The following is a 15,587-nucleotide window of genomic DNA, read 5'->3' as shown; positions in this document are numbered from 1 at the left end:
GTCCACCATGCTGGAGCCCCTGGGAACAGGTCACCCCCCACGCCTAAGCTGAGCTCCCCTTTTCAGTCACAGAACAGACAGGGAACATGGGCCAGGTTTGTAAAAGAAAAGAGGGAAGGGTCTTGGTGGTGCTTCTAAGAAACCCCGCATCGCTTTTCTTATCGTCTGCATAGAGTCCTGGGCCCAGAGAAAGAGCAAGACTAGTGAGGGAAGCCACGACTTTTTACTTGCTCCTTCTGCCACCCAACATCAGCCGTTGGGGAGAAGCTTCACGAGAACTAACCCCTGCCTGTCATGTTGGGAGTGGCCTGTGGGGGAGGGGAGGAGGACAAACTCGTGTGACACACCTCCCCCACACCCTGTCCCAGAACACCTCGCCACCATCTGGCCTTGGCCCTTTCCAAGCTTACAATTCCTGTCACTGATTGTCTTGGATACTTGCTCTTGAACCAGCTGGCTTGGAAAAAAGACCTAACTGCCTTCAAAATCCAAAGGAACGGGTTCCTAACAGTAAAGGACAATAGACAAGATTGTGGTGTCCTGGCACGCTGGCTGGCCACTTGTCCTATTTATGCATGAAGCCAGTCTGGTTTGAGACATAGAATCCAGGCAAGAGCACTGGCAAAAGCTTTGGACCTGGGACCAGCCTTCCCGGTGCTCCACTGACATAAACAGCTTCCCTTTTCCACCTCAGACATTAGACAGGGGCTGGTTGAGGGGCTGTGTCCTGTCCAGAGGGGCACCTCTCCAGGAATGTGCAGCTGGGCACCCAGGGAGTCTTGGTGAGCCTGAGGCACTGTGTCACATGGGTGGTGGTGGCCAGCTGCTCCCAATGGCAGCCCAAGCCTGGCCCAGTGGCCACCACCTCTGCCCTAACCCCTCCTTGTCAAAGGGCTTCTTTCCCTTCCCAGCAGGTCCAGAAGGCTTCTGAGTGTCCAGCTGGAAACCCAGGGAACTTGCCAGGTGGTGACCACCCTGATGCTCCAGCTCCACACACAGCCTAGGCTGCTGTGCCAGCCCCTCTTCTGGGCCTGGCGCCCTGTGCATGTCCACACCACCCACAAAGCTGATGTTATCCTTTTATCTCGGCCACCAGCACTCTGGGTGAGCAGCTCTTATCTCCTGCACAGGGACTAACCGCCCTCCACCGCCTCCATCCCCTTTGGCCAGCCACTGGGCCTCCTGGGAGCAGTCTGACATTGGATATGATGGGGGCAGGGGTGACTCGGTCTGGGAAACAGCCCTTCCTGTGCAGGAAGAAGAGATGACCAGGGAGACTGTTGGGTTAGGAGCAGGAATTCCACTGCTTGCCCTAATTTAGCTGTTGTCACAGTGTGGCCTGGGGCCATTCCTTCCTCTCTCCGTCTTAGCCTCCTCACCTGTGAAAGGACTTTTGTGATCTCAGAGCCTTGAATATGAAGGTGTTACTTTGGCAGGGGATAGAGAAGGCCATACTTCTGGAGGTGTTTGGCAGGAGACTCAGCCATACTGGGACAGGAAGGTGCCGTTAGGCAGAGAGCAAGTATGGGTGTCCCAGCTTCTTGACCCAAGGGTAGGACTTAGGGGCAAGGCAGGGGCTGAGGAGAAGTCACAGAGAAGATCCAAATGCTCATGGATCTGGGCCAATAATTTCCTAGTGCCCTTATAGCTGCAGCATTTGCCCAGGCTTCAGACCTCCCTCCCCGGGGTCTCTGGTTGTCATGGATGAAGGGGTGAGGTTGGCGGCCATCCCTGCCCTGTACCATCCTGGGAGTTGGGGGTGCCAGGTCTAGCCCAGGTAGTAGGCAGAACACAGGCACAGGTAAGGATGGAAAGCTTTTCTCCAAGGTCTTCCAGCCTCCACCAAGTCCACCAGGAAGGCAAGGCCAAGGGCTCTCAGGTGTTGAGAGATGACAGCACTCTTGGAACCCCTTAGCCCAGTCCCTTCACTGGCCACGGAAGACCGTGGCCCAGAGGGTGGGGGGAGCAAAGGGCTCACCCTGGGCCACTCTGAGTCTGCGGTGTGTCTCTGCCTCCTGGCTCAGGGCTTCCTCTGCAATCCCAGGCCCTACTCCAGACACCCTGCGGCCACTGGGAATCACACACCCCTGCCCTGACTGCTGGCTGTCCCTTCCTGGCTAGGCTGACGTCAGGCAAAGCTGAGGTTGGGGCAGTGAGAGGGGGGCGAAGGTCTACTCTGGAGCCTTCCCCAGCCCTGCCAGGAGGAGCCACAAGGCCGGTTGGGGAGCCCCTGACATGCTGGCTACCCTGCCCCTCTTGGCTCTCCCCAGCACACCCAGCTTGCCAGCTGAGCCAGCTGAGGGATGATCAGAGCATTGCAGGGCCAGTGGGAGGCAAACTGTACCAGTGTTCCAGCACTTTCCCTCAGGCTCTTCCCAGGCTCTGGGGTCTCTGTGCCATTGCATATGCACCCGTGACCACAGGCTGCAATGATATCACCTCCCCCAGGCTGTGGGGACTGAATGAGCCACAGCATGGGCACAGGGGTTGCAAGATGGAAGAAAGATCTCCAGGGTCTTCCCTCTAAAGAGTGGGATTCTCCTTGCCCCTGGTGCTCTGTGGGAGGACAGCGGGTGCACTCGGGATGATGGAGGGTGAGGATGTCAGGAAGGTGGCCTCTGCAAGCCCTTCCTTGCCACCCTCCAGAGGCATTTCGGAATTGGGTTGGGATCAGCTGCTGAAAGAGTTCTCAGGAGGAGGGAGGCAGCCCCATGTTTTTGGATCATTGGCCCACAGTGCACTTCAGAGGGGATGAGGGTTGGATGACGACGGGGGCCAGGAGGAGGACACAGGGGTGCCCAGGCCCTGAGGGAGGGCCTCCCCACCCCCACCCCCACCCCCAATACCATGCCTGTTATTAGCCCGCAGGAAACACACTAGCCATAGATCTTACTGAGCAACAAAGAAGTGAGAATAAAATTACTTCTTTTATTTCCAAAAAATGTAGGGGTGGGGAAGTAACATGATAAAAATTAAAGTCAGTCTTCTATGGATTCATCCTGCCTCTGGGGGAGCATACAGTAGCTGGCTAGGCCCAGGTGCCCCTGTTGCCATGGCAGCTCGGAAGCCTGTCAATGTTGGATGCTGGTTCCTCCTGGCTGGCCAGGGATGGGGGGACTGGGAGCCCTCCCCAAAGGCCCCTACTCTGAGTCGGATATGCCTCACCCCTCCCCAAAGCTAAACATTAGTTAGTGGGTTAGATTTCGGAATGCAGCAGCTGTGGGTCCCTCTGGGTAGCGGCAGCCTCCCCCCTCCCCCCTCACTCATCCCTTCAGCCACCCTCACCCCCAGCCCTGACCTCCTCCTCTTCCCAGCTCCCACTTTGCCCTGGCACCCCAGAGTTGCCTCCTCCCGACTGTAGCATGGTGAATAAATCCGGCTCAGCCCACGGGGGCTTGCGGGGGCTGGCACGGGGCATGTGGTAAGGCAGATTGTCAAGGCCCAGCCCCGCTGCCACCCTCCTATAAGAATGTATTCTGTAGCAAAAGGTTAAAAAACAGTACGAGTAAAGACAGGAGAGGGAGCCGAGGATGGTGCGATGGAGCTGCCTACACTGGCAGCCCCCGTATGGGCAGGGGCTGCAGCAAGACCTCCCTGGCTCTGGTGCCTGCCTGCAGCCTGCAACACCCATGGCCTCTTGAGCCAAGGGGCCAGGGACTGGCTGGCCCTGCCCAGCAAGTAACGGAGCATTTTGGAGAAGGGTCCAGAACCTTCAATCTTTCAACTAGGACAAACATCTGAATAGGGCAGGGGATGGGGCTCAGCCTCCAGGCCACCCACCCCCTCCCCCAACCTGGCCTCTGCTGAGCCCACCCAACATACTCCCTCTTTGGCCCCAAGACCACAGGCTCTGGCTCTGAGACCTCCAGTTGCGGGGATTGGGGCAGAGGAGGACACTCCCTGGGCTCCGAGGTCTCAGCTGTCTGGGCTGTGGGCCCAGGGCCCAGGACATCTAAACGGAGGCCCCAGGTACTGATCCCAGCCATGGAAAGGAGACCCAGAGCACAAGGGACCCCTCCCTACACAGGGCAGACCACTGGCGGCGTGGAGCCAGGCCCAGAGAGTCAGGAGCCTTGCCTGACTAGGACCCTGCCCCATGGACCCCAAGGGTGTCTGAGGGACAAAGGGGGGAGTGTGAGGCCTAGTGGCCAGTCCACAAGGAGGGGAGTCTCAGATCGGACCCTTGGACCTCTGGTCTCAGATCGCTAGGGGTCGAGGGTGGAGGTGGGGACAGAGCCACTGCCTGCGGCCACCTCTCTCTGCTCCTTGGGAGGTGGTGGATCTGGGGCTGACAGAAGGCAGGCCCAGGAGGACACAGTGCTGGGGGGAGAAGTGAAGGCAAAAAGGAGAGGAGAGAGAGAGAAAGACCAAACCTGGGGTCTATGAGCCGGCGTGTGCCCCAGCCTCTCGGGTACCCCCCCCAAACAAAAGCCCACCCTCCCCTTTGGCTATCATCCCCACCTGCGCCCCTAACCCACGGGTGCCCCAAGGGCGGAGGCTTCATTTGTGGAGGTAGGCGTCCAGCCACAGCTCCCCAGAGTTCTTCAAGGACCTGCCAGGAGAAGGGTAGAGACCAGTGGTCAGGGACCGGGCTGGGACAGGGCAACAGGGCCCTAAGGAGCGAGCAGGCTAGGGAGGCCATGATTGGGGTGGCAGGTGCTTCCTCTCACCCTTCAACCAGGGCTTGCCACTGCCACGGGGCCAGCAGGGCTGCTAGCACAGAGCTCCCCAGGCAGGCCCTAGCAGAAGGACAAAGGGAAGGTCCTCTTCCAGCCCAGGGCAAGAAGCCAGGCAATTCCTGACATAGGCTTAGGAATAAGGGAGGTGCCCTACTGCGGGGACACCCCTCTGTCTCCACCCATGGGTGATGCCAGCTCTGTGCTTCTCAATCCTCTTGGCCCTCACCCTCTCTGCACCCTACCTGATGATGTCCCGCAGGGCCCTCAGCAGTGGCTTCTCCTGGTACTCGATGCCGTGCTTGGCGCACAGAGACTTCACCAGCGGGGCAACCTTGTGCAAGTTGTGCCGGGGCATGGTGGGGAAGAGGCTGGGGAGAGCACGGGGTGGGCAGAGGTGAGGATGCCCAGGGGGCCGGGCTGCTCCCTGCCTCTTCCCGTGGCCCAGCGAGACCCTATTCACAACCAGGACAAGGCTGGGGGTGGGTGTTTGTGCCCACCGGGGACACCTGGGTCATGCAGCTGGCACTTGTGGAGGGGAGGGTGGGCCATTTGTGAGCAGGGGGCATCTGTGCTCTAGGGAGCTGGAAAGAATTGGGGGGGCTAGAGACAAAAAGAGTCACGTTTTTTTAAAAAGGAAATGAAAGACATAGACAGGAAATAAGAGGAGGAAATAGGTGGGGATGAGAGGAACAGTGGCAGGTGAGACAGGGACAAGGGGCAGCAGGGACAGTCCCTCGGCCACCTGTGTTCCAGGCACACTATCTAGCTAGGCCTCAGCTTCCCTGTCAATAGGGAGGGATCAGTAATCCCTGTTCGGCTGGCCTCACAGGATAGGAGATGCCCAGACAAGCTCTGGCCACCCAGGAAGGAGCAGGGTTATCACTGTGACCACGTGGCTCAGGGCCAGGCACACGGGATCCTTGGGAGATGCATGTGGGAGCTCCTCTCCTGACAGTGGGCAGCTGTGGAGCCATGCTCTAGGATCAGGCAGGGACCTTGTCAGGGGGAGAGAGGTGGCCCCACATGCCCAGAGGGGGCTGGCGGCCACTGCCCTCCCAGTTTGTCTCCCCGGCCCACACTCACTGGTGCTCGATCTGGAAGTTGAGGTGTCCGCTGAACCAGTCATTGAAGAAGGATTGCTTCACGTTGCAGGTGGCTGCCAGCTGTGCAGGGGGACAGGGATGAGTGACCAGGAGGAAGGAAGACCCAAGGCCTCGCCTCATTCCCATGAGGCCCAGCCTTGCCTGGGGTCTCCCAGCCACCCCTCCGTATCATACCATCCTGCTTGGGGACCTTAGGCAAATCGGACTCCCACCTGTCCCTCTTTCTGTCTTGCTTAGCCCTGAGGCTATCAGCAGAAGGACACAGCAGCCCCAAGGAAGCCCAGCCTGGGTGAGGACAAGGACATGGGCTCCGGCTCTGCCTTCCCTCACCTGGCTGCTGAACCAGTCACGGTAGGGCTCGCGGTCAATCTCCATGACGATGTGATTCATCTGCGTGACCCACACAAACCAGTGGCTCTCCACGAACCTGGAAGAGGGCACGGCTCAGTGCTGCAGCCTCCGGGGGCTCTCCAGGGGTCCCGGCCACAGTGGGAACAGACCCAACCAGCCCAGGGCAGGTGCGAGGGCAAAGCTGCAGCTCCTGCTGCGATGCCGGGACAGGAGGTCCCCAGGCAAAGTGGGGACATCTAGGCCTTTCCTCACAGGGCTCAGGTCAAAGCCCCATCAAGGCCAGTGCTCTCAAGGGCCCAGGGATTACCCAGCAAGGCTCAGGCACCTGATGAAGTTGAGGAAAAGGAGCGCTCCCAGGATGCCATAGAAAGGGATGTAGGTGATGAAGAAACGGGTGTAGTAGCTGATGGCCCAGGCCAGGTCCTGCGGGGAGACAAGACGAGATGTGGCCTGCCTGACCCCAAGTGTGCACACACACCTCACAGTCACCCTGAGGCAAAGGTGTCCAAAAGAAACACCAGCAGATCTCTGGGAAGTTGGGTACCGGCCCACTGAGAGGCGACGCCTCCCTGCACTCTGCCTGCTTGCAAGGGGTCTGCGAGACTGCACTGTTCTACAGAAATGCTGTGTGTTTAGCAGCAGGCAGCAGACAGCTCCTCAGGCAAGAAACAGGGACGGGCGACAGGGGATATCGGCAAGGGGCAGCTGTGGGGCGGGGCTGGAAGTCAGCAGCCTTGCATGGGTCCAGGGATTCTGAAGGCGCATACATCATCTGCACACACTCTCCAACACCCGGCCAGATCGCCAACTGTCCTTCAGCCCTGTCCCTGCTCACCAGCACCTGGGGTCTCCAGCATGACAGCACAGGAGGGCAAAGGCCAGCAGACACTGTCCGCTCCCTACCTCAGGGCCCTCCTGCAACCTCAGACACACCAGCCCCATCCCACGCCTGATTCGCCTCCTGTTCCCTCCCCACTCCACCCTCCCTACGCCCCTCACTGGGGCGGTCACAGCGTCCTGAGTGTGAATGTCCTCTCATTTGCTGGGCAAGCGCCTCTGCCAGAGACCACACTGCTCAGCATTCCACCACAGGCTCCAGCCTTCCTAGTGGCCTCCTGCTTGTCCTTGTGCACCCATGGCCACCAGAGTGGCCTTTGCCCGCTCTGAGCAGATCCCTTCTCTCCCCTCTGCAGCCCTTATCCCACCCAGTCACCCAGAGCTCTGCAGGGTTGGGAGCCACTCTCCCCTAACCAGAGCTCTGCAGGGTTGGGAGCCACTCTCCCCTCAGCCGCCCTGATCCAGCTCATTCCCACCTCAGGGCTTGTGCCCTGACTGCCCTCTGCCAGGAATGCTCACACCCAGCTGTGATTCTACACAGATGACACACTCCATATGCTCCAGTACAAGTGTTCTAGGTGGGGGGCAGCCAAGGCTGAGGAGGCCAGCCACGGCCAGGTCACAGCCTGCCCTCTCTCTCCAGGGCGGTGGAGCTTCAAAGGACAGCAGAACAAGATCACATGTGTGTCTTAAAATAGATCCCTACCAAGTGGAGTTGAGGAGGTTATTTCAGGAGCTGAGACATGAATGGATGGAGGCCTGCACCAGGACCCACAGTGCTGAGGAGGTGGTGGACTCCTGAACGAAGCAAGAAGCAAAGACAGCTGCATTTGGTGACCGCCTGGTTGGGAGGAACCTAGGCCGGTCCCTGGAATGATCGGGAGTCGGGGTGCCATCAGCTGAACAGGAAAGGAGAGGGGAGCAGCTTGGGGGGGGGGTAGGGAAGGGAGAGCCCGAGGGCAAGACCTGAAGATCCCAGAGGGTGGTCTTTAAGGGGGCGAGGGAGGCAGGTATCCCAGGTCTGCTCACCCTCTTCGTCACATTAGATTTAGTTTCTGTGTGTGAGCGCCGCGCACGCACACATATGTCCATATACACATGAATAAAATGGGGTGTGTGCTTATGGATTTATTTTGGGGTACAGAGTGACGCTCGTCCACAGGACCACTGGCTTCAGGGGTAGGGTGTGAAGGACAGGGAGGCACCGTCAGGGGTGGGGTGAGAGCCGACAAGAAGAACAAGAGAGAACAGTTGGTGGCATCAGATACAACAAAACTCCAGGAAGATGAGACCCGGAAGCCAACTCCGAGAGGTGGTCACTGGTAACTTTGCCAGAGCAGTGAAACCCCCCTCGGAAGCCGCCTTCAAAGCTTTATGAACCTCCTTCGTCTAGCCCAGGGTTCCCAGCATCCATGCTACTGGCATCTGGGCCTGGATGATTCTTCATTGTGGGGGCTGTCCTGTGTGATGGGATGTTAGCACCACCCCTGGCCAGATGCCCACTAGATGCCCGTAGCACCCTCCCACCCCCAAGTGACAATCAGAAATGTCTCCAGATATTGCCAAAGGGTCGGACAGAACTGCCCTGCTAAGAACCACGGCCCCAGGTCACAGCTGCACTTTGGGCCCTGAAAGACCCGAGGGCTCTAACCAATGTCCCTTTCAGGGAAATGTTCCTTTTAGAAACACAGTGTGATTTCCTTTTGAGGTCTTCCTATTTAATGCTTTGCTCCTTAGGGAACAAGTAGAGTAATAAATAAGTAAAAATTTAAATTATATATTTACACCAAGTCATCTGCCATAAAAGCTGATTAAAGCACCCCCAGCAGCGTTGCCTGCCCAGCACAGCAAGGCTCACGTTCCTTTTGGGCTGTGACTCTTCTGGGGACCCGGGTGAGCCCCAGTGGAAACAGCAGTCACGGTAGGGATAGGAAATCGGGGTTCAAATTCCACCACTTAGCTGATCCAGAAACTTAGGGTCAGTCCCTCCAGCCCTCACCAGCCTGCCAGTAAAACACAGTTAAACGTCATAAGGTAGGTGGCAGTGCCTCATTGTTCCTGGAACACAGTAAAAACTGACAACACTCTCACTTTCCAGTAAATAGCATGTCCTAAAAGCAAGTTCATACGGGTTCTACCAAGTCCAAGTCTAGCCTCTTCCCCAACTCCCCACCCCTATCTGCTCCTCGAGTCCCAGTCTGGGCCCTCTTAGCAGAATCACCAGCCACAGCCCCTTTGCCCATAATTTCAATGAGAGAATGTAAGACAAAGTACTTTGAAGCGCTTAAAATGCTCTACAAATATGAGATATTGTTATTCGAAAAAGAGAGAGGTGGCTGGGGTGTGGGGGTGAGTACAGGCTGTGGCATCAGGAGGCCACCCCCTAGGCAAGTCTCATCTCTCAAGGGTCTCAATATCTTTATGTTTGAAACTGGGTTAAAAAAACAAAAAGACCAGCGACACCTCCTAAGTGACTGTGCATTCCTCTGTTCCCTCCCAAGGGCAGGGGCCATGTCTCTGTCACAGTGAACTCCATCCTGCCTCTGGTGACTGCTCCACAAAGGTTGTTGTGTCACAGGCACACTGTTGTCTTATACAAAATCACCACTGCACGTCTGTACCAGTCTGGGGCCTGCCTCACCCACCACGCTGTCCAGTAGCCTCCCCAGGGCCCCCTTTCTTTCTCTTTGGAAGCAAAACCAGGAGGCTTCTCTAAGCCTGTTGTTTGAGGTTGAATTGTGTCCCTCCACAATTCATACTGAAGTTCTAATCCCGAGTACCTCAGAATGTACCCTCATTTGGAGATAGGGTCATTGCAGACGTAACTAGTTAAGATGGGATCATTGGAGTGTCCCTATAAAAAAGGGTAGATTTGGACACAGATACAGATATGCATAAAGGTAAGAGAGACAGGGAAAGATGACCCTCTACCAACCAAGGAGAGAGGCCTGGAACAGAGCCTTCCCTCAGAAGAAACCAACCCTGCTGACACCTCCATTTCAGACTTCCAGCCCCCAGAATTGTGAGACAGTCCATTTCTGTGCTTTCAGCCACCCAGTTTGTGGTGCTTTTTATGCAGCCTTAACAAACGAACACACCTGTCTTCTCAGCCAATGCCCAGAGGCTCCCCATTTTCCAGCCAGAATGTGGGGTGACCTGGTTCACAGGGCCTCGGGGCTGCAGGGGACATGGGATGGCAGTGGCTGAGGCAGAGCCTCAGCTGAGTGGGCTGCATCTGCCTCTCATCACATGGCCTTCGAACATTCCCAGAGCATTTTGCAAAGGCAGTGGCTGCCCCAGTAAACTCTCCCTGTGTGCGTGTGTGTGTGTGTGTGTGTGTGTGTGCGCGCGCGCGCGCGTGCGTGCTGGAGGAGTTTTAGGACTGGCGTGCTGTGGCCTTGCTGGCTCCTGGTAGCCCCAAGAGGGAGTCCCTTCCTCACAAGGCAGCTACCCCCTGGGAGGAGAAGCCTGGGACCCTTTAAGCCCCACAGGGGCACACAGGGGCACAGTACAGACCCCTGGGTCCACCCTCCTCCCCATCACCCAAGCCAGCTCTGCCCTTGACTCACCACCCAGTCTTTGCGAACAATCATGGTCATGATGATCTGATACTGGAAATACATGGGGATGAGCAATGGTGGCCCAACTGCAGGAGAGAGAGCAGAAGTGCGTGAGGCATCCTGTCTAGTCCTGTCAGAGCCGGCCAATCAGGAGGAGCCAGGCCCAAACCCTGAACGCAATGGCCAGCTCTGCTGCACTTGAGCAGAGGCCGCCAGGGGCCCCCGTGCCCTAGGAGGGGGCTGGGATCCCATGAGGACAGTGCACAGACAGCCCAGGGACCCTCTGAGCCTCCATGTCCCTGCCTGTAACATGGGCCAAGAAGGGTCTGCATGGGATGGCTGCTGCGGCCCCTCCCTCTCTGAGAGGAACAGCTCTGGGTTTGAAAGGCTGTCAGGTGGGAGCGGGTGAGAGGAGGGTCTAGGGCACAGAGCACTCACTCAGGAAGAAGTACTCGTGCTGGCGGTTGTAGGGCAGGTATTTCAGCTTCTTCTTGCCGTACTGAGGAGAGAGGAGATGGAGAGAGTATGAGCACCCAGCAGCCTCCCACGCCCTCCCCTACCCGCTCTGCAGCTCCTGTCCCAACCCCCTGCTCAGGGCGGGCCTCCATCCCTTTCCTGTCAATCTGCACCCTGGGCCCACCGAGACTGGGACCGAGGCTTCCTCAGCCCTAGCTGAATGTGTCAATCCCCCACAAGTCCGCAAGGCTGGCACTTCTGAAGCTGAGGCTCAGAGTTGTCATTGCCCAAGGCCACATGAGAAGTGGGTGCAGCTGGGATGCAAAAAACTCCACTGGGGCACAAGCATCCAGAAGGAGCTCCTGGGCCAGTCTCCACCCCTTTGGGAGTGAGAAAAGTTCCCGAGTCACCATGGGGAGCTCCCTGGAGTCAACAGCAGCTGGGAGAACCCAGGTAAGGGCCCAGGAATTGTTAACAGTCATCAGGCCAGAGCATCTGCCTCTCCAAAGCTTCCTTATAATTTCCAAAAGCTAATCATTCTTCCCCAGGAGGCCCCTTTACACTTGAGGACACTGGCAGAAAAGAGGAGGCCAGAGCATGGACTCCTTGGGCCACACCTGGTTACCCGAGATCTCACATAGGGCACCGGTCCCGACCTCCATCAGAGCCTGCATCCCTGGATGGCCTAATACCCAGAGGCTCCGACTGAGGAAGATCGAGCTGGGGCTTGAGCATCCTCATTGTCCAACACCATTCATGCCTCTCAGCATGAGCCTGGTGTGGGAGTCACAGCCCCAGAGGATTCCTGGAGCCCTTCAGTGCCATGGTCCAGCCCCTGGGGACCAGCCCACCCTGCCCCTCGGGGACCGAGTCCATAGGCTGAGTGGCATCAGCTTGCATTGCTGGGGGGACGTGTAGGGACCCGGGCTTGACTTGAGCCAGATGACTTGACTTTGATTAGACCTTGCTTCCCACCAGTGCCGAGACCCTGTGCCAATCACTTGCCCTCTCCAAGCCAAAGAGAACATGAGCATAAATGACAGGTGCCGACCCCAGCACGCTGCCCTTCACCCACTCGTCCCTCATCCAAAGGCCAGAGCCGCCCTCCACCGATGGTGCCCACTCCTGCTTATTGCAGTCGGGAGATCAAAGTGAGCTACAGATGGAAGAAACCTAGATGTCATCAAGGCCAGCATGACTACCAAAATCACAGGGAGAGTCCCTGGACCCCAAAAGGAAGAGGCCGTGGGTGGAACAAAGTCCAGACTGTTCCCAGGGCTTGCACATTGGTGCCAGCGGCCATGGTCAGGGCACACCCGGCCAAAGTACACCAGAAACGACCCCTTTGTTCCTTTTGTGTGGTCTCCTGCGCCTTGGCAAGAGTCTCACTCATTCCCAGAAAGTATGTCCATTTGCACAAAGGCTGTCATTAAGGCCAGGGCTGAGGCTGGTCTTGGAGAAGTCCCAGCTGAGGAGGCCTTGGAGGGAGCCTCGGACGATTTCCCAGTGGAGGGAGGGGCCGGAGGTGCAGTGGGGAGGATGTCCCCCGAGGTGGCCTTGTCAGGGGAGTGTAGCAGCCCAGGGTTCCAGGGAGCCTGTGGCTCTAACCTCCTCCCAGAAGCCGGGAAACAGGCCCACAGGCCCAGCCTTGGTCCACAGGCTTCTCCCGCCCTGGCCAGGAGCCTTCTCCACGACATCTCTGCCCCACAAGTAGTCCTATTCCTCTCAGGCTGGTCCGGCTCTACTGGAGGAGTGACACAAAGGGCCACCCAGACAGGTCAGCAGAGGCCAGAGGGTTCCCACAGAGGGACTCAGGGCTGGCCAAACCTGCTGTGGAGGCGGGGGCAACTGAGGAGTTTGTTGGAAGCTGCGTCTGCATAATAAGCACACTGTGCTCATTGGTTTATGATGACCTCGGGGGAGATGACAGAGATTACAGGGCTGCCCCCAGCTCTCCCCAACTGGTAAGCACTGCCGGCTCCAACACGTGGCTCTTCAATGCCCCTGACTGACCTGCGGGAGCTGGGGGCCCTGACGGCAGGCAGCAGCGGCAGCGGGCTTTGGGATCAGCCTCTGCAGATTCGGAAACAATCCCTTATTTGAGCAAATTGTTTCACCTCCCCGGGCTTTGGGCTCTTTGTTGCAAAATGGAGGTATAACTTCATAGGGTCAGTGAGGGACCAGCGTTGAAATGGATATAAAAGCACTTTGGGACGGTGAATAAGACATTAGTCACGGTCACACTGCATGTGCTCTGTGGGGGGAGGGGTGCCTCACAAACATGCCACTGCGTCTGTTCCCCTCACTGGCCTCAGCCAGGGCAGCTGCAAGGTGGTCTGTCAGGGATGGCTGACCCATAGCATGCTCCTCCAAAAAACTGGAAAGCACAACAGTGGGTGTGGTGGCTAACACTCTGCCCCGTGGCTAACACTCTGGCCCGTTTTTCAATGCTCAGGTCTTCGCCAGCACCTTGCTGTATAAGTCACAGGAGCACGGAAGGGTTAGGAGGGGCATTTCAGAATGTACCAAGCTAGGAGGATGAGTGCCTGGGTTTTTAATTTCTCAGAAAGCTGGAGTTAGCCAACAGACACATTTCCCAAGTGCCTGCCAGATGGTGGCCCACAGGGTCCCCAGGACACAGAAGCCCTGGCTTGCAGCCAGACAGTTTGGGTTTGGATAGTGGTGCTGCCTTTGCCCAGCTGTAATCCTGAGCCAATCTTTTCATCTCTCTCGGCCTTGTTGTAAAAGGGGTGTGTGACAGCTCCGGCCTCATGGGTTAAGCAGCCTAGGTGATGCTACGCATGCACAGTGCCCCTCGAGGAGAACTTTCCTCCCAGGGGCATCAGAGGGGAGAGGCAGGCAAGGGCTGCAGGCAAGGGCACGGGTGGCTTGTTGCGGCCAGACCCCAAGAAGCAGATGTCGGCACACACAGGGCTCGCCTTGAACAGGGGCGGTGCGTTCCTGAGCCAAGGCTGATAGCCGGGGACACAGGCCAGGGGCGGAGGGAAGGGCACTGCCAGCCCTGGTGGCTCGGCTGACCCTCCTGTGTTCAGCTCTCCACGGACCACAAGGCTGGGCTTGAAGGAGGGCCTGAGGGGGTGCCAGGGGCATGTGGGGGGGACCTTTCAGCTCTGGAACAAAATGTCTGAGGAATGACAAGGGCCTTCCTTGTGTGACCAGGGTTGGGGGAGGGAAGCTGTCACAAAGCCCAGTTGCTGCCTCTGGGAACCTGCAAACTAACACAGAGAGGAATGAGGAACATGGCCACCCCAGGCATGAGCAGCACGGCAAGATGCAGTCAAGGTCCCTGAGAGGAGGCCTGGCTTGTCTGGAGGGCAGACTGATCGAGGTGGCCTGTTCACAAAGGTCCGCCTGAAGTGGGACGCCTGGAGTGGAGCAGGGACAGATTCCCAGATGAGAAGAGGAGGAGGATCTCAGGAGGAGACACGGAAACACTCACGGTTTCTGAGAGCCACTATCTGGGCCATTACGGGGATCATGGCCTCACCGTTCCCTTCAACAATATGGAAAAAAAAAGAAAAGAAAAAAAGAACTAAACAAGACTGCTGCTGTTATCACTGCTGCTTAATTCGGCTCTGAAAGTGCCAGTCAATGTAATAAAATCCAAACCAGAAATAACAAAGTGGCACTATTAGAAAGAAAGAGACTATTTGTCCAGTTGGATTTAGTAAGAAAGAGAGAGACTACATTTTCATTATTTTCAAGGGTATGATTGTCTACCCGGGAAACTCAAAAGAACCAACTGAAAAACATCTAGAATCATGAAGAGATGGGTGAACACTAGCTGGACACTGTATACTTAGCCAAGCATCAACTGCTTTCCTGAACACTGCAGAAACCTTGACCATAACGATAAAAACATCAAATATATAAGGGTTAAATTTTAAAAGAAACATCCGCAAGACATATAAAGTATAAAACTGTGTCGAGAGAGATAAAAGGAGTCTTGAGTTAATAGGAAAGATGCCTTATAATTTCTGGATGAATGGAATGATGTAAATTCTTTCAAGAAGGGGAAAGTCACCCAGTGCCAAGGACAGATCAGTGTGATGCCCAAGTCACCCAGACAGCACCCTGGGAGAGGGCAGCCCAGACTCGGGGCCCAGCAGAGCTCACCCCATCACACGGAGGGGCAATGTGACCCCCTGGGGTGCTAGGAAATGGTCTGATTCTGGACAAATGTGAAGGTAGGACACCATCTTACCCAAATCCCATTTGGCAGAAGCTAAACATTCAGATGTGAAACCATAAAAAAACAGGAAAATAATATGTATGAAGAACCTTCTAAGCATAAAAGAAATGAAAGGAATCCCTAGGGGTGGAAGTGAATACATTTCACTACATAAAAAAAACAAAAACATCTTCCCACAACTCATACTTAAGCCCCAAAGGCAGCAAACTCACTAGGAAAAGGGCTTCACTGCCGAGACGCACAGTTGACATTTCCACGCACCAGGCAGCCCTCTGGAGCCGCCTGGCAGAGCTGCTTTGTTTATCTGGACCCGGGGATAGGAGCCCTGGCAGGTGGGCTTGCTCTAGAGGCTGGGATTATGGCCCTGCTGTGGTGTATGGGACTGGCA

General features: G+C 56.7%; 1 protein-coding gene across 1 annotated transcript in view; it reads right to left on the bottom strand.

Annotated features, from left to right (window-relative positions):
- Positions 1-4,472: 4,472 nt before the first annotated feature.
- FADS2 (fatty acid desaturase 2) overlaps positions 4,473-15,587 on the bottom strand; it is a 28,542-nt gene continuing 17,427 nt past the window's right edge. Inside the window, exons 6-12 of the mRNA XM_063093420.1 lie at positions 10,969-11,029; positions 10,540-10,616; positions 6,459-6,556; positions 6,113-6,209; positions 5,763-5,842; positions 4,922-5,047; positions 4,473-4,552 (exon numbers count right to left, since the gene is read on the bottom strand). Coding sequence (XP_062949490.1) covers positions 4,501-4,552; positions 4,922-5,047; positions 5,763-5,842; positions 6,113-6,209; positions 6,459-6,556; positions 10,540-10,616; positions 10,969-11,029 — 591 coding nt within the window. The 3' untranslated portion in view covers positions 4,473-4,500. The remainder of the gene's footprint in view (positions 4,553-4,921; positions 5,048-5,762; positions 5,843-6,112; positions 6,210-6,458; positions 6,557-10,539; positions 10,617-10,968; positions 11,030-15,587) is intronic.

The sequence above is a fragment of the Cynocephalus volans genome, chromosome 4 (genome assembly GCF_027409185.1).
Source record: "Cynocephalus volans isolate mCynVol1 chromosome 4, mCynVol1.pri, whole genome shotgun sequence".
Taxonomy (NCBI): domain Eukaryota; kingdom Metazoa; phylum Chordata; class Mammalia; order Dermoptera; family Cynocephalidae; genus Cynocephalus; species Cynocephalus volans.
Note: the sequence above shows the minus strand (reverse complement) of the source record. Positions and strands in the feature narration are given on the sequence as shown.